Source organism: Pyrus communis, chromosome 12 (assembly GCF_041283825.1).
Source record: "Pyrus communis isolate YQ-2024b chromosome 12, ASM4128382v1, whole genome shotgun sequence".
NCBI lineage: Eukaryota > Viridiplantae > Streptophyta > Magnoliopsida > Rosales > Rosaceae > Pyrus > Pyrus communis.
This window is the reverse complement of record NC_142576.1, coordinates 96,363-123,283: the sequence shown is the minus strand read 5'-3', so window position 1 is coordinate 123,283 and position 26,921 is coordinate 96,363. Positions and strand designations below refer to the sequence as shown.

General features: G+C 35.7%; 2 protein-coding genes and 1 pseudogene across 9 annotated transcripts; 2 read left to right on the top strand and 1 right to left on the bottom strand.

Moving 5' to 3' along the window:
* The first annotated feature begins 374 nt into the window (after positions 1-374).
* On the top strand, positions 375-5,405 carry LOC137745027 (uncharacterized). Of its 4 annotated transcripts, none has more exons than XR_015954072.1 (14): positions 375-507; positions 719-856; positions 1,184-1,324; positions 1,408-1,586; positions 1,850-2,062; positions 2,270-2,362; positions 2,442-2,480; positions 2,886-2,975; positions 3,066-3,168; positions 3,390-3,470; positions 4,190-4,266; positions 4,452-4,532; positions 4,715-4,911; positions 5,061-5,405. XR_015954072.1 is itself a non-coding variant. In XM_068484879.2 (14 exons), the coding sequence occupies exons 1-14, from the start codon at positions 438-440 to the stop codon at positions 5,182-5,184; spliced, it is 1,491 nt and encodes a 496-aa protein (XP_068340980.2). In that variant the 5' UTR covers positions 375-437; the 3' UTR covers positions 5,185-5,405. The 4 variants fall into 4 exon arrangements, 2 of the variants coding, with proteins under 2 accessions (XP_068340980.2, XP_068340978.2); XR_015954073.1 differs by having other exon boundaries at positions 4,452-4,610; positions 4,715-4,806; XM_068484879.2 differs by having other exon boundaries at positions 1,438-1,586; positions 4,715-4,806.
* Positions 5,406-6,072: 667 nt separating this feature from the next.
* LOC137745026 (small ribosomal subunit protein mS80 (rPPR6) pseudogene) lies at positions 6,073-8,450 on the top strand (annotated as a pseudogene). The gene has a single exon (XR_015954071.1). The product of XR_015954071.1 is annotated as a small ribosomal subunit protein mS80 (rPPR6) pseudogene (transcript).
* A 10,895-nt stretch (positions 8,451-19,345) lies between these two features.
* Positions 19,346-24,568, bottom strand: LOC137744117 (protein ASYMMETRIC LEAVES 2-like). 4 transcript variants are annotated; one of them, XR_015953882.1, is made up of 4 exons: positions 24,223-24,568; positions 23,660-24,113; positions 21,754-22,600; positions 19,346-19,510 (listed from the first exon to the last, which is right to left on the bottom strand). XR_015953882.1 is itself a non-coding variant. In XM_088680875.1 (2 exons), the coding sequence occupies exons 1-2, from the start codon at positions 23,772-23,774 to the stop codon at positions 21,819-21,821; spliced, it is 897 nt and encodes a 298-aa protein (XP_088537001.1). In that variant the 5' UTR covers positions 23,775-23,886; the 3' UTR covers positions 21,665-21,818. The 4 variants fall into 4 exon arrangements, 1 of the variants encoding a protein (XP_088537001.1); XR_015953883.1 differs by lacking the exon at positions 24,223-24,568 and having other exon boundaries at positions 21,754-22,583; positions 23,660-23,777; XR_015953884.1 differs by lacking the exons at positions 23,660-24,113; positions 24,223-24,568 and adding an exon at positions 23,379-23,512 and having other exon boundaries at positions 21,754-22,583.
* Positions 24,569-26,921: the final 2,353 nt, after the last annotated feature.

Genomic DNA, 26,921 nt, shown 5'->3' with positions numbered 1-26,921 from the left:
TTCAGTAAGCCAAATAAAATCATGTGCTTAGGGAAGCCAATTTTGTGACCGATGCCTTAGCTTCTATTGGTTTGAAAACCTAAACATTTGGGATTCTTGTGTCCCGGCTGGAGCTCAGAATGCCTTGTCTTTTGAGTGTGGAGGAATTGGATGTACTAGAGTGTTGGCAATTTGAATGAAATTTTCTTTATGAGCCAAAAAAAAAAAAAAAAAATTTTAATTCAGATTCAAGGAATGGGCCGTAAATGAATTTGGTTTATGGGTAGAAGGGCTTTGGACCTCCACGGGTCAGGTCGCAAATTTTGGACCCAAAAGAACCAATTAGGGCCAAGTGATGGGAAAGAGCCCAAAGTTTCCCATTCCCTTTTCCGATCAGTTTATTATTACACACCATTAGATTTACAATTTGGTCTGTTAGTCGGAGTCGCAGGCAAACGATGGCGTTGGAGGAGGGCTCGCAGAATCACCAGCTAGAAGAAGAAGAGCAAGCGCAGAAAATTCAATCGGGTGCGTGGCGTGCAATTATTTCTTTATATTTTGTAATTTTCGTTGTTTAGCAAAATGACCTCAATCCTAATCGTTGTTGAGCAAAAAACCCTTGGAAGTTGGAACCTGTATAAATATATACATATAATTAACGTTGTATGAACAAATACAATGCAAGAATAGAATAAAAGAAAAGGTTTTTGATGTGATTTGATTTGGGTTTGATTTGTAGGAGTTGGAGTTGCAGCAGCAGCAGGAGGTTGGGAGCAGAAAAGATTGGGGATGGAAGAAGAGTTGAGTGAAGTAGGATGGTTCATTCTGGGCGAAAATCAACAGCATGTTGGTCCCTACGCATTCTCGGAGCTGCGGGGTGAGTTTGTTTTGTTTGCCTTGCCCTACCCTTACCCTAGCAGCACCTTATATTATAATATTTATAATCTATAATAATAATAGTAGTAGTAGTAGATTATATATAGTATGAATACGAATATGAACATTCAATTGTCTTTGCAGAATGAAGAATAGTGATTCACCTTTATTGCTATGTAATGTTGAATATGGAAATTGAATTTACTGGCACATTGTTTCCTTCCTCTCAATTAAAAGTTCTACTCGTAATCAATCGAATAGAGCAATCTTTCAGTCTCACTTATCATGTTCAATTTCACTTCGAATTTGCTTGCTTACTTTGCGACAGAGCATTTCTCAAATGGTTACCTCACCCTCCATACGCTCGTCTGGGCTCAAGGAAGATGCGCATGGCAGCCACTCTCCTCCATTCCCGACCTCGTCACTGCAATATCTCACCACGACCAAGTACCTCATGTTTCAACCGCAGGTCAATCATTTTTCTTCTTCTTTGGAATTGGATTATCACTTCCATGAATTACAAGACTGACAATTTATTCACTTCCATTGCAGTGCCCCCAATCCCAACTTATGATGAGGAAGACTTTGACAAATGGCAGAAGCAGGTTAGTGAGACAGAACAAGCAGATAGTGACAGACCTTCCATGCCCCCGGAGGGTGAGGAAGAATTTACCGATGATGATGGGACTACATACAAGTGGGATCGGGGTCTTAGGGCCTGGGTTCCTCAGGTTGGTTCATGGTTTCTACAACTTCTTATGCTTTTCTTATATTTTATTTTATTGTTTGTAGTGGTTTTTCTGTTCATGGGATAGCTGGTAGCCTGCCAATGAACACACGCAAGTCGATTTTGTTGTTTGGTTGCACATTGATGAACCTTGAATAGAATGTCATTCCAATTTTATGAAATAGGAAAATTTGAAATCAAACTTGAAAATTTGTCGTGTATTTGTTGAATTTATATTTGACTGATTTAATTTCTATTATCTAATAGGATAGCGCTTTCGGAGTAGAAGATATGACATTTTTGCAAGAAGAGGAGGTTTTCCCTGCTGCCAATATTTCTGAGGCCACCGCAAGGGAAGAGGTTAATGCACCTGTAAAGGCTTCTGATCCCTCCAAAGAAGATGATATCAATGGTAGAAGTGAGTTAGAAGGCAATCAAAGTTCTAAGAGGAAATTGTTGGATACGGAAGCTGACAAGAAGGTTTGCCCCCTTTTTTTTTAATTTTTTTTTTCTTTTCTTTTTTTCCATCAAAAGTCTGCTAATCAAACTGTATTTTCTGGGGATGTGTGATTGGATCCTATTATTAAATTCGGTTATGCCAGTCTAGAGTGGAAATGAACTATGTGTATAGGATTTATGTAGCAGTAATGGTTGACTCCCCCCTGTCTTATTTCCTTGTATTTTCAGGAAGCTAATAAACCTCCTGATAGTTGGTTTGAGCTGAAGATCAACACACATGTTTATGTAACCGGATTGCCTGATGACGTCACAGTCGACGAAGTAAGTCACTGTCATTGTTTCATGATTTCATCCTCTGTATTTATTGGGGCATGTTACTAATTTTGGAGATATTCGTCAGGTGGTAGAGGTCTTTTCCAAATGTGGGATTATAAAGGAGGTAAATTTTTCTTCTTCTTTTTTCATAAAGTTCATGTTGTTACTTTGTTGATTAGTACCTGACGGTTAAATAAAGTTGAACTCACAATTGAATTAATCTTTTTGGAATGGAAACTTTTAAAGATGCTAGTACTTATCTGAGGTTTAGAGTTAAAAAACAATCCGTTATATAGCTTTGAATAATATTTTGCATAATGAATTTTATTTTTTGTGGTCCAGTGTTTATTTGCAACCAAATTCTTAGACTTTTTCTTAAGAGTTATTGTCAAATTATATTGGAAAGTGGCCTTGTTATTGCATCATGATACTAAGTGTGAACATCTATGCACTGCGTAGCTTAATGGATAAATATCTGCTCTCATACTTAACACCTTATAAACTCGATACTCATTAATGAAATTTATAGGATCCTGAAACAAAAAAGCCTCGTGTGAAGTTGTACGTTGACAAAGAGACTGGAAAGACAAAGGGAGACGCACTTGTTACATATATGAAGGTAACAATGCTTTTTATTACTTTTGCGGTCTTTGTGATTGTAACATGTCATATCTGTGTATCTTGTTAGATGTGTTTATGTGTACTATAGGAACCATCGGTTGTTTTGGCTACCCAAATTTTGGATGGAACACCTCTACGCCCTGGTGGCAAGGTTTTTATGTCAGTCACCCAAGCTAAGTTTCAGCAGAAAGGTAATTGTTAATACGTAGTAGTCAGATGATATTGGTTGAACTGTTTTTTGCTTTGTATTTTTAGTTTGAGATTTTAACATTTTTGCTACTTTATAGACAAATGACAGAACTACTTAAAAACATCATCGACACAGTATTAGAAACATTTTCAACAGCATGCCATAGATTATGAGCTTTCAATTGTGTTCTGATTTATTTATGACCTTTTGTTATGTATCCAGGGGACACATTTGTTGCCAAACAAGCAGACAACAAGAGGAAAAAGAAACTGAAGAAGGTGGAAGAGAAGATGCTTGGCTGGGGTAGGTTATTATCTTAATATTAGTTGTTTTCTTACTTAACCTTATTTTTCATGCTGATTGATAACTAGAAGGCTTCTTGTATTAGATATCTTAATTCTGGGGAAGGAATACCTCATATTTTGATTACTTTGCACTTATGCTTAAAGCTTCTAGTCTTGTTGTCCAAATGTAGTATGCGTAGCTTCTGTAGTTAGTTGTTCCCTCTCTTTGTGAATAATAATATGCTTTTTTGTTTTATCATATGACATATATTATAGAAGTTCTACATTTTGAGTTTTAAAATGGGGTGTGCTATCCACACATCCCTTTTTACTTCTCACACACCCCTTGTTAATTTCTGTCCTTTGATCTTCTTCAATTCCTCTGATCCAACAGCTGAAAATTGAAAGGGTGTGTGAGAAGTAAAAAGGGGTGTGTGTATAGCACACCCCTTTAGAATACAAACTACGTTTTCTTCTACCCTCAGTGTGTTCATTGTTATAGTCATGAGGAAATTTCTGCGGATCATATACATATTCCTATGCTTCACAAGTAGTTTCTTGGTGTTTTGGTTTTACAGTGAAGCATAGTGTGAATCTGTAATGTGGATGTCTGTGGATAATTAGCATATGCCTATGCGTCATAGCCTGCTGGACATGTTCTGTCATAATTTTGGCATGAATTACCTTATGTGCTCTGCAACACTCATAATATGATCACATTTTCTTCTTATTGAACAGCCGGCCGTGACAATGAAAAGGTGTCAATTCCAGCTACTGTTGTTCTTCGCTACATGTTCACTCCTGCTGAAATGAGGGTAAGTTCATAGCTGTCCATGCTGCTGGAAAACTTATTTTTTCCTTCTGCGTAACACTTATTGACAGATCAATAGTTGCTGATGTTTATTTGCACACACAACTTTCTCAATATATAAAGCCTGTGCGAGAAGGCTATTTTATCATTCTGATCCAGTTCTGGTTACCTTTCTCTTAATGTTTACAGGCAGATGAAAATTTAGGTCCAGAATTACAGGCAGACGTTCAAGAGGAATGTGCGAAGCTTGGTCCAGTGGACTCAGTGAAGGTAATATACCCTTCATAAGCAAGTAAACCTGGCCTAGGACTAAACTACCGATACAGCATGTGTGTGTGATGAAGAATGGTACTCAGAATTTCTCCGTGATTTGTGCATACATGTCTATCTATGTTCTTTTTTCTTTTCCCTTTCCTAATATCCTCAGGTTCCCTTTTTTTTTTTTTTTGTAGGTTTGTGAGAATCATCCCCAGGGAGTTATTTTGGTCAGATTCAAGGATAGGAATGATGCTCAAAAGTGCATAGAAATGATGAATGGGAGATGGTAATTAATATTGTGTGTTTAGTAAATTACAATTGCCGTTATTGTGTAAGGCTGGGTAGATGGTGCTGCTGTGAGATTTTTCAGTGTTCCCGGAAATATGAGCTGGTACACCACTTGTGATGGCGCTGAAAATTTTCTTGCTGCTGAGAACTTAATTGTCTCTTTTTTTTCGTTTTCCAATGTTTTTTAGTTTTCCCATTTTCTTTTGGTTCTACATTTAATCATTACAATCTTTTTTTCATATGTTCATTTAGGTTTGGCGGTAGGCAAATACGTGCAAGTGAGGATGATGGTTTAGTTAACCATGCTTCTGTCCGGAATCTGGATGAGGATGCTGCACGGTTAGAGCAGTTTGGCGCCGAACTTGAAGCTGAATGAGTTTTATATCAATGCTCAATAGTTATGTTAGTCATACATCTGAATCAATATTCCTTGTGAAACGATCCGGCATCTGATGATCGTTTACTGTTTGTAGAAATTGTTGTCACGGGATTTATGAATTTGGAACAGGGCCATTGTGAAGATGTTTTAGTCGGGTCTTGTAGGTTGAAATATACTCGTAGTGCTTAGAAAGTAAAGAAGCGTTTCTGAAATTGCAAGTAATGTTGTATATTCTGCCTAATTAAGGTCTTTGCTGCTAACTTGGATACCTAGTCGAGTTTGTTGTCATTTTTCGATTTACTTAACTGTTTCTGATCTTTCTTTGTTCACGATAAGAAGTTTTGTGTCTGTAAAGGTCTCTGTCTCGAGTGGTTGTATGGACACCAACCCCAGAACTTTCACCTTAATGTTTCTCTCCCTGTTTTTCTTTCAATCCGCCTACCACCATGGAACCCTATATCGCCGCCTTTCGAGCTTGACCTAAAATGGTTTACTTTGGGGTAACAGTTATGGAGCTTTGACCTAAGAATCAAGAGAGAAGTAAGACGGGGCGTGGAGGAGAAGAAAAAAAGGTGTGAGAATCATCTTCCCAACTTGAATGGAGTTTAGGACTGTTATGCTGCGGACTTCGCTGGTTTGTAATGGTTTAACCGTGTTCCACTTCTATCCCTGCCTATAACACCAAAAGATGATGGACGTCGATGTTGCTGTAACCATGTTCACTAGAACAGACTTGAAAAAATGAAAACTTTATGTTAATTATTGCCGGGCCAAACATTTTAAACTTGGAGAAATGCTGAGGAGGCTCTCTCGTAATGTTACCCTTCATGTACTGTTTGTCAATAATATTTTTTGTACAATTTTTAAGATGTTTTCAAAGAGATTAACGTTAAAACTTAACAGTCCAGAACCTGACGAAGGAGCAGTTAGTTATACGGGTCGTACCCGGGAGCAGAAGCCCACGTTTCATTTTCTGCACTTGTCCTCCCCATCTCCCCATAGACATCAGGGTTTTCGAATGTGAACAGTACGGTCACTCGCTGTTTGAGTTGAGTAAACTAGGCACGCAGAGCAGACCCATAGACAAAGATGTGGAGGTCTGCAGTGACAGCAAGAGCAGCGTCCCTTTCGACGCGGGCGGCGGCACGGACGCTGCGCGCAGCTCATCCAAACCACAAGGTGCTTTCCTCTAAAACCCTAACCCCTCCTCTAGTTGATCAATCTCCCCATTTTCAGACTAGATTCCAAAACCCTAGGTTCTTCTCTCAGTTCTCAGAAATCCGTAGCGCTTCTGATTCCGCTCAAGGAGAAGAGCTTCCCGTGGGATTTGGTGAAAATGGTGATTCCCAGCTGGACAATCTTGCCGCTGGGAATGGGGATGGGGACGAAAAGGGTTCGGAGGGTGGTTATGTAGAGTTGCGGAAAGGGGAAGAGGTTTATGAGATTGATTTGCAGCAGCTGGAGAGTGTATTGTCTCTCCTTCAGAGCAGTGCTGGTGGGAGTCTTGAGTCTAGTTTTGATGCTTTAAATTTGACTCTGCATCCTGAGTTTGTGGTTAAACTAGTTCAAACACCGCTTGTTTTGGGTGAGAATTTGATGAGGTTTATTAAGTGGGCTTTGAAGGAGAAACCCGACTTTAGAGTCACTACCCATGTCCTCGATGCGCTTGTACGATCTACATGTAGTGGCCTTGTTAGGAAGAGAGATGTATACTTTTTGTGGGATTTGGTTGAAGAGATTGGTGAGAAAGAAAATACTCTGTTGAATTTGGAAATTCTCAATGACTTGATATCCTCATTCTCAAAATTGGGTAAAGGGAAAGCTGCTTTTGAGGTGTTCAACAAGTTTGCTTGTTTTGGATGTGTCCCGAATGCAGATTCATATTACTTTACAATTGAAGCACTCTGCAGGCGTTCATTTTTTGTTTGGGCTCAGTCTGTTTGCGGGAAGATGCTTGATGCAGGAGCCTTGCCTGATGGTGAGAGAGTCGGTAGGATCATATCTTGGTTTTGCAAGGGTAAAAATGCTAAAGATGCCCATTTGGTTTATTTGTCGGTGAAGGTGAAGAAACAGGACCTGCCACGCTCGCCGGTTAATCTTTTGATCAATTCACTCTGTAGGGAGGATGAAACCGTCAAACTAGCTCTAGATATGTTGGGTGATTTATCTGGAGAGGCACGGAAATATGGGATTAAGCCCTTTTCAACTGTTGTTCAAGGATTGTGCAGGATAAAAGATGTTGATGGGGCCAAACAATTGCTTCTTGAGATGACAAGGGAGGGCCCGCCTCCAGGAAATGCAGTTTTCAATTTGGTTATCAATGGTTATTCTAAGGCTGGGGATATGGGAGAGGCAATGGAGATGATGAAGCTAATGGAGAGTAGGGGGTTGAAACCAGATGTGTATACTTACACTGTTCTTATACGTGGCTATGTAAATGGGGGTCAGATGGAGGAGGCTTGTAAAATATTGTCCCAAGCCAAAAAGAAGCATCCGAAACTGGGTCCTGTGACTTACCATACACTCATCCGTGGATTTTGTAAACTGGAAGATTTTGACAAAGGTTTGAAGTTGTTGGGTGAGATGAAACATTTTGGGGTCCAACCTAATGTTGATGAGTACAATAAGTTGGTCCAATCTCTTTGTCTTAAGGCTCTGGATTGGGAAACGGCAGAGAAACTGCTTGAAGAAATGAAGGATAACGGGTTGCATCTCAATGGGATTACAAGGGGTCTTATAAGAGCAGTCAAGGAACTGCAGGAGGGAGAAGTAGAGATTGCAGAAGCCTAAAAAGGTTATATGGTTTTTGGTATGTGGATACTACAATGAAGTTGTGCAAAATAAAGTGAAGCTTTGCAGTTTGTTCTGTTCATGGTGCTTGTTAAACATCTCCCATCTCAATCATATAGAAAATGAAGATTGGATATTTTTTTCAAATCTTTTAGTGGTCACTTGGGTAACTTCACAGCTAAGCCAGAGGCACGCCCCTGAAAATTGGGGACTTGGTCCCCTTCCTTGCAACATTCAAGTTTGCTCTTATTTTCGGGGTGCCCATTTGCTCCATCTTGATATCAGGGTAAAATAACTGCAGTCTTTGGCTTCGTTTTTACTATGAATTTTATGCCTTTTAATTTTTTTCTTGTTTGAATTTTGATGTAATTTATGTTCTTATATGCTATTCGAAGGTTAATGTTACTTGTGTAGATGCAGTTAAAGCTCAGGCAAGTTGCAGTATTTGTTCTGAATGAGGAAATTTTGTTTAATTGTGCCTCCGGCTTCTTTTATTTCGGTTGCAACCCTGTCCTCAAGTGGGTTTCAGTTCTTCTGTTGTGTTCTAAATGTGCATGTATGAGTAAACTTGGCCTGGTTATTTACGTGATTTTCTTCTAGAAGATCTGAAATCTGAAAAGCATTCGTTATAGAGCAGAGAACAGAAATGTTTCTGTTAGGGCGGAAGATGTTCTGCAAAGCTAGGTAGGTTCAAGCGAGGTAGCTAGGTAGGTCCAATATAAGCTGATTTGCTGATCGATAACCTATTTTTCCTGGTCGTGTGCTTTGAATGTTGTATAGCAGAACAAGATAGTGTCATTCACTGTTGATAAGCGTTGCAGTAAAGAATGTCATTCATAAATGATCAGCAGCATGAAGCTCTATTTGGATGACATGACAATACTCTGGAATGAATCTGGATTTGATGCCATTTGGGGCTCGAAAATTAATTACAGTGAGGAGCTTTGCTCTCCTGCGCATCAGAGGACAAAAGAGAAGGGTTGGGATTTAACTAAGTCTCAACTCGTGAGAGAAAAAACAAATGTGCAGAAGAGAATTTCCGAAACAATGAGTGCCTCTCACTGCTACTTTAAGTTACTCCTTTTTTTTTATTTTAATTTTTTATTTTTTTTTAAATTTAATATTAGCAATCTTGCACGCTTGAGAAAGTCTTTTTCTATATCACGGCATATGAAATTCATTTTAATTTTTCTCACTTGAGCATGCATAAAGACATTTTTTTTATAAAATCATGCCAAACATTCTTTACATTACTAATTTTTACAATTATTTACAATAAAAGCTATACTTTTCTTACTCTGATCTTATCTTTTTAACGATGATAGAATTGTAAGAGAGCGGGCAAGGGGTTCTAAGCTTAAGAGTATGATGCTTTCGAAGGGCATAAGTTGTGGTCATAAGAAGCAAGAGGATTGATACATAAGAAATTAAAATATCGATTCGCTTTGCTAAAGCTCTCAATATGCTAAAATTTGACAAATTAAAGAAAGAGTGCAAGCCATAGAAACTATACATATAAGAAGAAATAATTATGTATTAGGCTTACCACCTTGATGAATAAAAGAAACGACAATGGCCAAAAGAATATCTAGGTGCTTATCTTCAGCTTCCTCCGCATGCAATGGCTACTTTTAAAAAATCATTAAGCAATATTTCTTGTGAATTCTACTTCCATTGAACCTCAAAATCAATTAGCGGTCATGGGTAGAGCAATTAAACAATTAATTTGTCTAAACGACAGCATTAGAAATGTGCAATTGTAGCGGGTGTGAAACTGATCTCTTTTTGATAACCGTATGTTGGTTTCATATTTTTCAATTTAATTTATTTACATTTTTTTGTACAAAATATCCTTGGCAATTCTAACCCTAATTTTTCTGTCAACTTTGACTTTTTTTGTTTGAAGGATTTTTATGTCCAATTATTTTTTGTGAAGCCTTGAGACACCAAACTTGACTTCTGGCTTTTAAATATTAGAGATTAGAGATTAGAGATTAAAAATTATGGGAGGGGAATGTTCAAAACTATTACAATCATTTAGGGAATGGTCGAACCCGTGACGCATGAGTGGAAATTTAACACCCTATTTACTAGAATACTGAACTACATGCGAAAGAAGCCCAAATGCGCAAGAAGCCCAAACATAAAGAACTATATAAGGAACCCCATTATTTTCAAAAACTGGCGTAACTTAAATCATTATCCTCTATCAATATTAAGTTACACTACAATCCATGCGCATGTATTGTAGCTCAACTGAGTCATGCAAGTGCCTTTTATTTTCTTTCTTCTTCTTTTTCAAGGAATCAAGGAAAAAAATTGAGAGCGATAGAACTTAATTAGAATATGAGCATTTCCAACCATGTTTCTTATATTCAAGTTAAACTTTAGTCAAAATGACTATAAAATTATTTTAGTCAAAATGATTGTAAAATTATTTTTGAAGTCATTCTCAAGATTTCAAAGAGTGTCATTGATTCACTACTAAGCACATTAATATGATCTTTTCACTTAAATTTTACCATATGCACAACTTGACAAGCATAGATTTTTATCATAAAAGAACATTGGTGTAATTAGGATTGGAACTTTTCATTGTATAGTGCATTTTATTATGCTAAAATTCGATGTGGGATTTTTAAATTCTTCAACAAAACCTCTCACGTGAGACCACATAGTAAGCCATAAGTGCAACCGATTCCACTTCAGTGATGATTTTTTTTCCCTTTGTAATTCAAAGCAAAGGAAGTCAAGGCAACACCCCAATACTTCAAGCAAGGGAAAAAAAGTGAAGACTCACAAACTTATTAGTCAATCAACCTGCTATGATATTCTGTTAAAATTAGAGAGAGATGAGTTAATGTTTCATTGTTAATAACATTGATGTTGTCCATTAAAAGTGTTTACGTAATTAAAAGTGAAACTATTCAATGTATATTATACTTTAGTTTGTTAATTTAATTTTGCGATGGTATAATTAACATGTATATGGATAGTATATATGAGGAGTGCGAGGACAGAGGAAAAGAGGATTCAATATTAAGCCGTTACTTTCCCTGAACGGCAAGGGCAAGGTAAAGGCAAGTCAGGAGTTTGGAGGCACGTAATTAAAGAAGGGGAAAGAAAAAGATGTAACAGTTGTTGCTCCTGATGAAACGTTTTTTTTCTCCATTCTCTCTCTCTCTCTCCTATTCTTTCTTTTTGTTTGTTTTGTAATGGAAATTTGATTTTTATTATTATAAATATTGGAGAGAGTGTGAGGCCAAATTCCAAGAAGGGGAGGCTGTTGAATTAAAAAGTAAATGGTAGACGAGAAAATGAGAGAAATAGTCAAGATTCAAGGCCCTGCCCTCCTGATCCCTGCCTGACCTGCCTGGAATAATACTTACTAATTGATCAGTGTGGGCTGAGGATTAGTCATCTCATAGACATGCCCGCCTGCCTGCCTACCTGTAGAGAGAGAGAGAGAGAGAGAGAGAATAGTGTTGGAGTTGGCACTGTCCCATAAATGAAAAGCGTTGTGTTAGGCAGATTCTCGCGTGATTGTTAATTATATATTATACGGTTAGAAATTATTTTAAAAATTAAAATTAAATATAAATAATATCCAACAAAAATTGACCGTATAATATATAATAAACGATCACAATCGCAATATTTCTAGAATCACCAGAGCGGATTTTCCAGCGGATTTTGCGGCATTGAGTAGTAAATACTGGATGGATTTGTCCTCGAACGACACAAGGGGGATCCCCTTGGTGCTTTTGTGGGGGTTTATTATTTCACTGCGCGGAGCCTGAGGCAGAGGTACAACCCGAAATAAATGCAAAATATTTACATCTTTCTACAATTTGTTTGCATGCTCATATACTGATATGATTTGCTTCTTTCCTCCACTAGGAAAAAAAAAGACATTGAAAAGAAGAAATAGACGTACTAACGTTAGATAAATTATATTTTGGTGAGCCAATCATCATTTGTGATAGAAATAGAGCTCATCAATAGAAGTATATTTATCTTTATGAAGAGATGATATAATGTTATCTTCCTAATATTTTTTCTAACATAGATATACTATTACAGTAATAGTTTATGTTAATAATACAAAAACATGTAAAATAAATTAAAAAATATCTTTATATTATTGACATAAAAATTATTAAGTATTCCCATACCATACGAATTCCCTTCCTAAAAAAGCCCATGTCACCCATTAGGCCACCACCGCGTAAGCTATCTTGAGTTTGAGTCTCACACCATCACATTCACACATTATTTTCAACCTAGACGACTTCTAATCTCCTCTTTGGATCTTTTACTTTGCTTCTTGAAGTATAAGATCTAAAAATTAGGTTCGATTCTTTATCTAATAATATTTCTTTTTACTTATAAGTGAGGTTTTAAATTCAATCTTCATCAAATTGGATTTGAATCACATTATTGATAGCCCCTATTATTGCTAGCCCATTATGCGTGACATTACCTTTTTTACACAACTTCTAACACAAGTTTTTGCGTGCCACTCCGTAATGCATTTTAAAGATTCAAATTGTTTATCTTTTAGAACATTACCTAAAGATCATCCTTGCAAAAACTTAGAAAAATACAAAATCACTAAGACATTCATTTGTAGTGAAGAAATTGAACGAATACGATTCTACAAAAACTCCTAAACCCTTAACCAATAGTTGTAAAGAATTTGGGTAATTTTTGGTAAACGTGATCTTAAAGGAAATACGTAAAATAAATTATTCGAATTGTTAGAATATATTACATAATGAACCCCATAAAACTTTTGTAAAAAATTAATGTTAGAAAATAGTGCCACGAATATGTAGCAGCTACGTAGGCTTTGAAATGACTGAAAACGATTTTGGTGAAAATGTTTTTAGAACCAATCATTAGTAAATATGCAAGTAAATTCTGGAGAAACACTTAAAGCGCTTCCTAGAAGAAGCACATAATTGCTGCTTCTTGCAAAAAACATTTAAAGTGTTTTTGAAACCCAAAAATATTTTCTTTAAAAGCTCTTTCAGTCATTTTAAAAATACATCTAAACGAGCCTATGTTAGAAAATAGTGCCACGAATATGTAGCACCTATGTAACATCCCACATCGCCCAGGGAAGTGATCCTTAAATGTATATTCCCATCCCTACCTAGCACGAGGCCTTTTGGGAGCTCACTGGCTTCGGGTTCCGTAGGAACTCCGAAGTTAAGCGAGAAAGAGGCTAGAGCAATCCCATGATGGGTGACCCACTGGGAAGTTGCTCGTGAGTTTCCAAAAACAAAACTGTGAGGGAATGGTAAGCCCAAAGCGGACAATATCGTGCTACGGTGGTGGAGCGGGTCCGGGAAGTGATCCGTCCCGGACCGGGATGTGAAAACCTACGTATGCTGAATGTGCATGCACACACACACACACACATAATATGATGAATGCATCCGAAAATAATACAATAGCATGCGTGCAAGAAGCGTCAAATTATTAGTATAAGTACGTACCCCAATTAATAGGGGTGGGTTCGGTTTAATTTTTTTGAGTTTTTTTCGGTTTGGTTTTTTTTTTATTTGGTTTTGTTTGATTTGATTTTGGTTTTTTTTTATTTTATAAAACTTAATTTTTTTTAATATGTTATTTAGAAAAGAAGCTTGCATTGGTAGACTAATAATAAGAAAATGGGGAAAGTGGGAAAGTGGGAAGGTAGTTGTACATGTACAAGATCATATAAATCAGTCATATTCATCAACAACCTCAATTATAAAGAAAAATAATCATCGTATCCATCCAAAACACAAACAAATAAAGAACTTCTTCCAAGTTCCAAAGCCTCCCAAATTTTTTTTCTCTATAACCAAGAAAATATCCTCTCTAATTGAACGAAGTATGCTCATTGAAAAAGCCCTAGGCTTAGTTTCAAACTTGGCAACAAAGTTTCATAAAAGAAATATCATGGGCATACATTCATAAAGTGTAAAGGGATTCGGTTCGGTTCAGTTCAGTTTTCGAACCTCCAAAACCAAAACCGAACCAATAAGGTTTGGTTCAGTTTGATTTGTTTTTTGGTTTCGGTTCGGTGTTCGATTTCTTGAACCCATCCCTACCAATCGCTGATGAAAAAAAACATTATACATATAATTATATATATGAGTTAGAATTTGAAATATACATTTTTGACACATGTCGATAAATATAGATGGTTCAAATTGTTAAAAATTAAGGAAACCTAATAAAGAAAATTTCAAAACTTTGATTTTCATTCAAAAATCATCTTATAATTTTTTTTAATGATAGAGACAAGAGAAAAAAAAAAAAAAAAAAAAAAACTAACTAAAGGCGCGTGCAACATACCTTTGTTGCTTTTGACTCTGCACCTAAGTTGCAGCACATGCACGGGAGTGAAAGTTCTTATTCGGAAGAGATTTTTCAGTGTGACTAGCATACGAGGTGATACATTACGTGATATTATATAAATAGTGGCATATGTATATTAAAAAGTTAATAATTTAAAAAATAAAATTTTCCACTACTTATATAAATACACATAATGTATCATCCATGTTTTTGTCACAACGAAAAATTTGGCCATCAACAATGAGACCCCATTAATTTCATGTAAACAAACACACACAAAAAACAAAATCTGCCACTCCCCATTTATAGCAAATGGAAGCCTGCTTCTATTAAAAACCCCATAAATAAAACCTAATAAGAATCACAAACCCAAGGATAAAAAATGAGAATCGAAGAAAATTCTTCCATTGTGGCAATTGTAATATATGTAGAATTCTCCCTCTGATATCTTATATGAATGATGAAGAGATTATTAATAGTAAATGCATAATATAGCAGATCATGCTAACTGGGCCGGATGACAGAATTCCCCTAGGAACCTGACGGACATCGACAAATATCTAGTCCTAAATGTAATTATTGAGTTTTCTCTTGGTATTATAGGTTTGTAATGGTAGAATGTGGCCTTGTTTTGTTGTGCGTGTAGGTGCTTACATATTTATTTTTCGTATCATTTTACAACATTAAGACATTTTTTTTTTTTTTGGGTTTGTGATTCAAAAAAGTAGGATGAAAATCAAAGAAAATTAGAAGAAGAGAAGGTCTTTGGAAGGTGAGAAAGTGCCGACAAAATTTAAGAAGATGAGAGAATAATGGTTGTGAGACTTCCTGGAGAATACCATATTCAATTTTAAAATAGTCAGTGCACGACAACCTTTCAGAAATAGTGTTGTGTTCAATTTCAAAAATAGTGTAGTACCTGTGTTCAATTCAGAAATAGTGTAGTACTCGTGTTCAATTTCAGAAATAGTGTGATATTCGTGTTAGTTTCAGAAATAATTAGTGTTCAGTTTTTAGAAATACTATTCAATTTCCGAAATATAGTACCGTTTAGTTCCATAAATAATATAGTGTTGTTCAGTTTCATAAATAGTCTGTATGATGGATGCGTGCGCGTCTATTTTTTTTTCTATTATATTTTTTATTATATTAAATTTTTGTCATTTTCATTAAAATTTAAATCATTTTCATTGAACTTTAAGTCTTTTTCATTAAATAAAGTTATCAAAATTGATGTTCTTAAATCCTAACCCCACATATATATATACCTTTTAAGGGAAGGGATCCCCATTTTTTTTCAAAAATAGGGATACCCTCTTGACCATTATATACCCTTTAAGGGAAGGGATCCCCATTTTTTTTTCAAAAATAGGGATACCCTCTTGACCATTAGATTTGGCTTTAATGAAATTTTGTGATTGAGATTAAATCACAGGCTACAGAATTTCATTAAAGTCAAATCTAACGGTCAAGAGGGTGTCCCCATTTTTTTTGAAAAATGGGGATCCCTCCCCTTAAAGGCTTCATATATATATATATCACATAGGCTAATGATAGAGAGTCTATCTGTTTAAATCATATTTTATAAGCTATATGATATGGTTATTGACAATTGAAGTATTACTGAGGTCATCTCTAATAGAGAAGGCTAAACTTTCAAAAGCCAAAAAAATGGTCTGATTTGTCAAAAAACTCATCTTCAACTTATGGGAAGACTATAATTTTATGAAGCTTATTAGGCTATTATTTGGCCAAAAAGGCATCATGTTGGCCATATGTAGCCCCCCATCTTGGCCCTTTTTTGTAGCCCAGCTTCTCAGCTGCAATAATTTATTTAAATTCAACAACTAGATTTGAAAACATTCAATGATTGTTTAACTAAACTAACAAATAAATTTAAGGTATAAACTTTAAACTAATAAATTTTTGCCAAGTTAATTTGTGCATTTTGCTAAAATTGGTGCCATGTTTAGCTTAATCGGTTGAAGATAATATATGAGTTTGACTTGACATAGTTTATTTAAAAATAAATTTTTAGAAGCTATAATTTTAAAGGAGGTTATATTTAATTTTTTTAGTTAGAGATAGCTTTAATATTGGTAAACGTATATTTTTTTTTATATTAGTGATAACATTACATAATTTAAAATTCTTAGTCTGAACATTTGATCCACCTAATATATACGAAGAAATATGGACATGCGTGATAGAGAATTAAAGAGGAGAGACAGATGGCACTGGCAAATGCCAATTGCATTGAAGGCCAAAACCATCATTGCAATAGTACGTCATCATTGTCGTGCAAATCAATTTTCTTTTTTCTTTTTCTTTGACTTGATTTGACTACGTCCGTTTTGATTTTGGACCCAAATAACGAAGGGAAGGGTGCAAGGGAAGATTGGATTTTTCAGTTTTCACCCATAAGCGGCATAGGAGGAGGGTTACATTTGGGCAATACGATAATCTTTTGATCAAATAATGGTCTAGTAGATTTTATAGAATTATGATTTAATAATCGGTTAGAAATAATTTTTTAAATTTTTTTGACTTTTGAACCTTTAATCGTCTTCATTAAAAATGACAGATGAGCTACTAACTTATCTCTTTCACTGATGCGTGATGAACTCAAATTTAAAAGTGCATATGCGTAGCATCTGCAACTTAAGAATATGTTAATGCTTTAATATCGGAGGAAAATATATAGATGTACAATCCTAATCATAATTAATTGAAGAAAAGTAATCCTCTGTACAATCAATTACAATTGTATATTCGGATTCGAACACTCCCTGCCTTTGTATAAATTTCAATTAATTAAATGCATGTTTATTTGTCTATGATTTCTGAATTAAACACTCCATTTTAAATTGGTGCATAAATCTCAAACATGCCCAATTTAGCCACATGTTTTACAAATATTTTATTCGACACAACTTTTGTTAAGACATGCAAGCTGACCTTCCGACTTGACTCTGAGTATCTCAATAATCTTCCGGTCTAGCTTCTATTTGATAAAGAACGAATCTACTTCTACATGCTTCGTTTGATCATGATCAACCGGATTAGCTCTGATCTAACAAGCAGCTTTAATGTCACAATACCAATTCATAGCCTTTTCTCGGACCATATCCTAAATTTCTTACGATATTTCGTGACCAAAGCATTTCAGTAGTTCCCAAACCTATGCCTCTGTACTCGGCTTCAAGCGAGCAACAACATTCTGTTTTTTATTTCCACGCCACCAGATTACCTCCCACAAAAGTGAAGTAACATGGTGTTAATCGCCTATCATCAACTGATCTTGCCCAATCAACGTTTGTATACGCTTCAACTTTCAAATGACCATTCTTTGAGAGCAAGATGTCTTTACATGGAGCTGACTTCACATATCGTAAAATTTGCATCCATGCATCCATATATTGCTTTATAAGATCATGCGTAAACTGGCTTACCACACTGAAATCATAAGCCAAGTATGTCTGTGGATGAGCCAGATACATCAATCTTCCTACCAACCATTGATATCTCTTTTTATCACATTGGCATCTCGCGAGGAGGAAATATATAACTATACAAACCAAATCACAATTACTCTAGGAAATAATCAAGAGACCTATTAAGAAAAAGAAGACCTATTAGGAAATAATCTAGGAAATATCAATTACAATATTTACATTTCTATTCTAACACTGCTTGCCTTTAATATAAATTTCAATTAATTAAATTCATGTTTACCTCCTTTTGATCTGTATGTCTGCTTCTTCTCCTTCCGGCCTAGCCACATCATATTTCTGATCAATCTAGCTAGCCAGCTAATCTCTTTTCTGTGCTTGATTTCTGTTGTTTTACATCGGATTTTGATTACGATTTTTTTTCATTTTTTTTTCTTTTCATATATTAAAGTGAGTATTCTGTGCAGAGGGTAGTAAATGGTCATGATATCTTCTCTGGAATGGCCTTTCATGTTTCTGGCAGAAGGAGAAAAACTAGGCTAACTCTCTCTCTCTCTCTCTCTCTCTTGAGGTTGAGGGTCACCTTAATTAATTCTCCCCCATCACCTATCCGTCAGTCAGTCATTTTGTCTTATTTCGTTGTCTTCTGCCTTTGTCCGGGAACGGAAGAAATGCCTTATGCTTGCTTAACAGTCTCGATGACTTCCAAACTAATTTTGCCCAGGCATTTATCATCTGTATCTGTATAGGTATATACTCTCTACAGTGTGTATAAATATACATATATATATGTATATTTCAAAATGCGTATATATGCTGGCTAAATTATTCCTTTTGCCGCGTCAGTCTAATTAAACTATGAGGACAAACACATATAAACCCTATTATTGGAAAAAGGACACATGATCGATTAAACTTGATTATTTCTCCACTTGGAATAAATATTGTCGAGTGACTTACAACATTTGATTTCACCAGTTGGTCAAATGACTTCTGAGTGCTGTTAGAAATTTTATGTTAACTCTAATCCCGTACAAACTAAAATGGTCATTAGTCATTTTATCTACTAATAAACTAATAATTGTGGTAATCATATTTTGATGCATGCATACACGCATGCATCGAGCATCCATCTTTCCAGAACCACTATATCATCTAATTAATGTGGTGTGTGTGTGTGTGTGTGTGTGTGTATTATAGAAGTGACTTAGCTATCATAGGAATAGGATCATATATATGGGACTGCTGCAAATAGATATATCTGTCTCCTAATTTTACTGTTGAGACAAAGAGTGCAAAAAGAGTACAAACAAATCCAGACCCATGCACCGTGCCAGCTCCATAAGCGGACAGGAACTTGTGGTGTTATACTGTGAGACTGCTGCGAGTTCAAGTACACTTTCTGGACAAACTTTTTTTTCCCTTTTCCTTTATTTTCTGTGCAAGTTCTTGTTCTTTTTCTCCCCAATTTTCTTTCTCCTTAGAGGACGGAGGAGGATACGCAATAATATTATATGCATGAAAACAGATACAGTTGATATACTATGTGTGCATGAGAAAACAATTTCAAAGAGACATAAGTTAGATATAATTAAATTGTCTGTAAAACAGGTATTTGATTAATTAAATAAAACCGTCAACCTCTTCCACCCATCTCTCTCTCGCATCGCTGTTTATTTTGGCTTTTGAAAAATTTCCAACTTCGTTTCTTGATAGTACTTGATACCCTGCATGTGTGCCAAAACAAATGGATAGAAAGAGTTAACAAAATCAGGAGTGTATGGGAGTCTGGGACTCTGTATGACTTGTAAAGCAAAACCTAATTAACCATATACTAACTAGCTAGCTTTTCGCATGACTTGAGATTGTCATACAATACAACCGTGCGCAGTGTAAGTATGGTAGCATAGCGAAAAATCTGAGTCCGGACATCGGGTGCTATATATACACTCCTCACTGTATTTTTGTTATTAACAAATGATATTTTTTACTTTAAAAGAGAGGGTGAGTTTAGTCTCATAATATGTTAGTAATAATGTGGTTCAAATTTGTCTTTGACGATAATCGAACATAAAACCTCTCACTTACAAGTAAAGAAGAATACTATTAGGTCGTAATATTAAGTGGCTATATTCCTCACTGTTTTGGGTATAATCATTTTTCTTTGACAGTAAGAATTTATTTTGTTTTAAATGGAAAAAGGAAGAACAAAGAATTGATAAAAGTACTTTGATGTAGGTACGTAGGCATTTTGTTCAAACATTCAGCAGTGCGATTTGTGTCGTCTTCTTTTTCCCTTTGATTAAGTTGGACTCTTCTTCGGAAGTGCTCACTTGAAAATATTTAGGGTTTCTAAGATTTAAAAAAAAAAAAAAATTGTTTAGGGTGGGTTATTGGCACTCACATTTTGTTGATATTACTAATAATTTATATGTATTAATATAAAAGGGTTTAGGTTTGGAGGAAGGATTCTCAAAGTCCCAAGTCTACCGTGAAATAACATCTACACACCAAAAATCTTTTTCTTCAAATTCTCAGACATGCTCCCACCGTTTATTGTGGAATCAAATAAACCCCAAACACTAGCGACGTGAATTCTCGTACACTTTGGTTTAAAAAAAAAGGGTTAAATTTGACAAATTGAACATAAAATCGATTGTTTGCTGCATATAAGGTATAACTCTTTTTTTCATTTTGCAATAAAAAATTCTACTCTTGTCATCTAGTAGTATCATCTCTCTAATAGAGATAAGACTCATATGTATTGGCAGACCCTATCTCAATTAGAGGATGGTACAAATGATGGTACACTTGAGTGATAAGTGTAGCATTACTCTTTTGCAATTGGAACAATGTCATACTTCTGGTCAAACCAACGAGAGTTTTTTTTTTTTATTAATTAGATATTTCTCTTTATTATGGAGATATTTTGGTACCGAAAAAGTGAAGACATTTCTATAGAAATCTAAGAAAAAAATTAAAGATAATGATGTGTGAGAGACAAATAATGGTGTGTGTGAATCATTTCCGTAAAACAATTTCGGTAAGCACCTTCCAAAACACTACCTCAGTAGATTTTTGCGAAAAAATTCAAGACTTTCAGCATTTCTTCGCTGAAACTTAACTCACTTTCAGTTGGAAGCTACTGACTTTTAAAACAATGTATTACTTGGGAGTTGGGATACTGTGCGGGTGTACGAATAATTTTTTTAATTTTTTGGGTAAAAGGGTGTGCGAATAGTTTGGCCAAGTTAAGTGGGTGTAAATGATGATTTTTTATTTGAAAAATAGAATTTAGAGTATTTTCGGTAGATAAGGTGTACTTAACAAACGTAGGATGTCAATCAAATCACTCTAGTATTTATAGTTAATTTTGAGTATTTTACTGATCATTTTAATAGTAAACAATAATAAATTACTTTTTTTTTAAAGAGTAGTAGTAAGCAATCATATATACGAGACTAAATTAGTTTAAAATTTTAATCTTCTTAGCATTAACTAATTGGAAAATAAATTTCGAAAACTAAAAGATATGAAAGTTAATGGTTGATTTATTACTTAAGCGTTGATAGACGTGTTCATTTCCATTGTGACATGTCATTTAGTTTACAATTTTAACCTCTAAATTTAATCTTCCTAGCATTACCCTTTTATTAAATAACTAAATATGAACTTCAACAATTCATTTTCAGTCTTAAAAAAAAAAAAAAAAAAAAATTTCCCCATAATTAAAAATTTTGAAAACTTTTATTTGATCAGCATTTGGCCTGATTGATTGTATGTCAATTAGCGCATAATTGACCTAAAACAGTGATCATACAGTACTAAGTAAAGGCACTTATATATCCAACCCTCAAGAGTTAGAACAACGACAATAAAACTAATAAATGGATCACAACCAAACTGATGGTATTGTGGAAATGAAATATAAATTGTAATTTATATATTTATGTATAACTAATAAACGTACCTTAATTAATTTGATGGAATTGGTTGAAGTTGTTGTGAGTAAATAAGGAAAAGAGGAAATCCTAATTATGAAGGATCAATGGTTCGGCGGTCGTCGCCAGCAGCAGCCCTAGTTTGCTGGAACTGGTGACTGAGTTGGCCATGAATGCCCCCTGCAGCAGCGTTCATGGACAGAAGGCTTGCATCGTAGTTGTTTCCGGCATCAAAGTTCCTAATCATCATCTGTTGCTGATGATGGGAATGATGGTCTCGTTCTCGATCTCTGGGGAAAAACTGGTGGGGGTAGTGTTCTCGGCCACCACCGCCGCCTGAAATGAGATTTATCTCCATTCCCAAGTTGTTGAGTGAAGAGGACTGTAAATGTAGAGGATGGTGGTGATTGTTATTGTGGGTGTGGGTGGCAGCAGTGGCAGTTGCGGCGGCAGCAGCGGCGGCGGCTATGAGTCCGTGGCTGGCAGTGAGACCCTGCAGGTTCTGATATTTGGAGAGTTCGGATTTAGCACAGGTCAGATCCATCTGAAGTTGGCGGAGTTGGTGCTGGAGGAGAGAGATGACTCCAACGCAGCCGTAGACGGGATCGCGGAGGCGCATGTCGGCCTCGTAGGCGAGAGAGTTGACGGCGTCCTCACGCTGGTGGGGGTGCAACTCGTTGAGCAGTTTAGTGACGTTGCTGGCCCCAAAAACTTTGTGAACATTAGCAAACTTCTGCGGCTGGTCCGGTGGGAAGTATGGCGCAAATACGCACTCTGGCTGGCACTTGCGTCGCAGGAACTTACACGCGGCGCATGGCGAATTCGTCGACGACGATGCCATCTTCCACCTCTTCCTCCTCTGTAAATAATTTTGACCTATACAGTCATTAATATAACATATATAATATAAGTGTATTAAATAAGACCATCACCCATCAGCATCAGCATCAGCATAAAAAGATCGTGAAAATTCCAAAAATAAAATTCAATTCATATGGCATTTCCAGAAATAAACTGAAAATTAAAAAGAAAAAAAAGTCTAACTACAAAGAAATGGAAAGAAAAAAACCTTATACATTCACAGAATTACAGATAGAAAAATAAATTTTTGGTCGATGTTTAGTTTTCTTATCAGTATCTTTAAACTTATCCAGTTACCATGACGGACAGTAATTAAGTAGTTGTTGATGATTATCGCACCAAACATTGATTTGAATTCTTACACCGAGTAACAAATGATGCAAAAGGGATGAGAAACGTACGGCAGAAAAGGAAACAATGAATCATGATGAATGAATAGACCCAACCCGAGTGGAAAAGAAATTAAACAAATGGGACTTAATAAAGAAACGAGTTGGAACAAGAAAAGAGAGAAAATGCGAAATCTATGGTATAATGGCCGTTTGCCATAGTAAGAGCAGCGCCGGCCAATCAAAGTTGGAATTTCCTTCTTAATTATGACCTTGAATAATTCCCCAATAAAACCAACTAAGTAATCAAAAGATTCAAAATTCGCGTGAACGCGATGGTCAGCTAAAATTGGTATATAGTATTATTTGCCAGAAAAAGAAAGTAAAAGTAAAAAAGAAAACATTGAGACATTCACTAGACAAACACGGAGACAAGATAAGATGCAAATAGCTATATCTCTCACCACCCCAGAAACCTTAAGCTGCGGGTAGCGGTGCAAAAATATAGATCTCCTCTTGTAGGGAATAGTCGACCACTAGATAAACACTGAGAGAAGATAAGATGCAACTAGCGAGCTAGAGAAAAGGAGAGGAGGAGAGAAGAAGAGATTATTTGATCGGGACTTTAATTTGCAGGGTCCTCTCTCTCTCTCTCCCCCTCTCTGTGTAGGGTTTTAATCGGAGGAAGGAAGGAAGCATACAGTAGTAATAATATTTAACTAAAAAAGAAAGAAAGGTTATTTACCCGTGGGTTGAGCCTGAGAGATTGGATCTCGTGATGGAAAGGAGTTCAAGAATAAGGGGTTATGTTTCACCGTTCTCAATGAAGGCTCAGGGAGCAGATCTTGCTTGAAATTCATACTAGAAAAATTATATATTTTCTACGGGAAGATTTGTAGGGGACTAAATAAATTTTAATTAACTAAGACGACTTTATTGGGATGAACCAAGGTCCAACTTACTTACCTGTAGTAACATGCTATAATAATGTCCAATAAAAAAGTAAAACGTCGAACCAAGTGTTAAAAATGGAAAGGAAAAAAACAACAAATGCCTTCCAGGCCATGGGTCTTGATTGAGGACAAGAATGAGATAAAAGAATAAGAATTAAGTGGATGTGACTCGACAACTCTGACCGTGTGGGTGGAAGGGAAGATTATCAACTCTTTTCAACTTCTATTCTTATTCCTTTTATTGTCCTGAAAGTTTAGCAAAAGGGAAGAATAATAAACAACGATAAATATAAGTATTTATCAAATTAAAGATATATAAATATTTATTTATGGAAAAGGACAGCAAGAGTAGTACTAGTTCTAGTCTTGCGTGCGTGCGGTGGCCTCGATTTCTACGGTCAAACCTTTTTTTCTCAGTGGAACCTTTACCAGGACTACCACTACTGTAGCAGACTAGTAGACTAACAGTCGGTGTAGTGTGAAAATGGAGGGGAGGACCCGATATCCAGACCACAAACACAAAGCCTACACTTCCAAACGTTTACTTTATTTTCCACATGTGGTGATAATACTAGGTGTATATTTCGATCTCTCTTGTAGTTGGATAGAGATATATGTTTCCAAGCTAATTTATTTGTTTCGACTTAATTTATTGCTATTTCTCTCTATATTTTTTCCCTTCTAGCAAACTACTATTAATCAGGAGAAGGAAGCGGTTGGAATACATACATATATATATATATATATATAAAGTTATATTCAGGGGTTCATGCAAATTTCGTCTTCTTTTGGCACTCTTTTTCTTATCTACCGCTTCTAATTATTCGCCGGAAAACAAATAGCACGGAATATGCATGTAAAGATGATGCTCGCAAGGCAGTCCTAGGGCTTAGGAAATGACTCGGACGTGACTACGTGGAGAGAGAGAGAGAGAGAGAGAGAGAGAGAGAGAGAGAGAGAGGGAGAGGATTCACTACACTTGCTAGTGAATCAGATGTGAATCCGCTTTTATATTAATATCTAGGAATGTACCCCCAGCAGAACCAGAAGCTAAAAAGAAAAAGAAAAGATCCCCCAGAACCAGTGACTATAAGAAGACCCGGACAAAATCAAACTGGAGTTGAGCTGGTGTTGTGAGTGAGAGCGATCGGGTGATGCAAAATATATATGATGAGTTTGAGGGTATTAGTCTGTCCTTGCATAATTAAGTAAATTATAATAGTCCGTTGCGCCTTTGAGTTTATTTATTTCTCAGTTGTTCTTTTTATATGCTATAGTGCGTGTATACATATGTAGTATTGATCACAGAGATTGGAGTCTGTGATATTGGGAGTGACATGACCCATCTTCTCATCCCCAGTACCGTAGATACAAGTTATAGCAACTTTATCTCTTTTCCGTATGGAAATGAAAATCTTACGGATAATACATTCTTTATACACTCCCTTATCATTACTAATTTACTTAACTAATCTCTTTTTACTAAAAAATTGGATAAATTACATTTTATCACCTCAACTTTGGATCACACAACAAATTCATACCTCATATTTTAAACATTGCAATATTATACATCGACTTACGAATTCGTTGTAATGTCAAGCCTCTGGTGTGCGCAGAGCTTTCTCTCTTTCTCGTCCAACTCTCGACTGTTTGATCTTTCAACATTATAAATTTCATGGATCGCAAAAATGAAGCTGTGGTGTTGAAGATGCTTTCCGAAGATTTTGATCCAACAATTGTGGTTGTTGAGCCTCTGCCTCTAGTTGTAACCGGTGCCGTAAACTGTGATCTCATTTAGGGGTAGGCATAAAAACCAAGAAACCGTGAAATCAAACCAAACCGAATGAAAAATAAAAAAAAAAAAACGAAAAAAAATGCTGACCAAAACCCGTCAAACTTTGAATGAGAACTGGACCGAACTGTTTTGAACCGATTTCGGTTTGGTTTTGGCCTTCAAGAAACCAGTACAATCCGAACCGAACCGTGAGGATATTTATATGGTTTTTATTACATATTAGGCCCAATTTTATTTACCCACTAATTTGCCAAGTCCAAGTCCATCTTGTTTTTCTTAAGCCCAAATTATTTTTAAGGTAAATTGCATTTTACCCCATCAGTTTTTGATGCACTTGCAACCTCATACAACGTCTTTAAAATATTTCAATCTCATACATTTTCTATCATTTCATTGCAAATTCATACATCCATTAGTCAAATGGTCAATTTGACCATTAAATGATGACGTGGCATATATAAAACCCTTATATTTTAATGACGTGATAAATAAAAAATGAGAAATTTTATTTGAACTCATATAACCTCTTTCTACACACAACTTAAATTTTAAATATGAAATGTCAATATTATCCTATTGCATAATTACCATCAAGTACAAGATACAATTAACAATAAAAATAAAATTTATCAATAAACTCACACTCATTAATCAAACCCTAACAAAAAAATGGCAGCACCCCAATACAAATCATGTTACTAAAAAATTGATCAGCATTACAGTTTTTATGTTTATGTTCATGGTTCTTTCTCTTACACAAAAAATGACTATCCAATGCAAATGAACAAGAAGTTTTCTCACCAAATAAAGTTGCTCTCAACTATATTTTCTATCTCCTTCGAATTGCCTCATGTATTTAGTTGACTTCTGAGTTTTCTGATTTCGAACAGATACAATTTGCCTAACTTTAGTGGATCAATTCCACCGCTGAGGTATATATATCATTAAATCTTTCTAGGGTATAGACTTCTTGGTCTCCTAAAATGTTGGCCCTACATAATATCTTATAATTTCATAGTTTTAGTCAAAAATGCATTTTCGTTCAAAAAAAAAAAAAAAAAAAGAAGCCAGAATTGCATTTTATTTTTTTGACTTTAGAACCTCTCACAGTATAATGGAAGAAGAACAATCTTCACAACTTTTTTCCCCCAAAACTTTTGATTCAAGACTAGAATGTTCGAAATGATGCTTCTCTCTTAGCTCCTATTATTTTGTTTCATGGTACTGCAGATTACTCCTTACCATCAGATGTCAAG

Coding starts and splice junctions, on each gene's coding strand:
- LOC137745027 (XM_068484877.2), top strand. CDS start 438: ATGGCGTTGGAGGAGGGCTCGCAGAATCACCAGCTAGAAGAAGAAGAG. Junction 857..1,183: donor CGCATTCTCGGAGCTGCGGG/GTGAGTTTGTTT, acceptor ACTTTGCGACAG/AGCATTTCTCAAATGGTTAC. Junction 4,807..5,060: donor GAAATGATGAATGGGAGATG/GTAATTAATATT, acceptor ATGTTCATTTAG/GTTTGGCGGTAGGCAAATAC.
- LOC137744117 (XM_088680875.1), bottom strand. CDS start 23,774: ATGAATTTCAAGCAAGATCTGCTCCCTGAGCCTTCATTGAGAACGGTG. Junction 22,601..23,659: donor CTCTCAGGCTCAACCCACGG/GTAAATAACCTT, acceptor ATGACTGTATAG/GTCAAAATTATTTACAGAGG.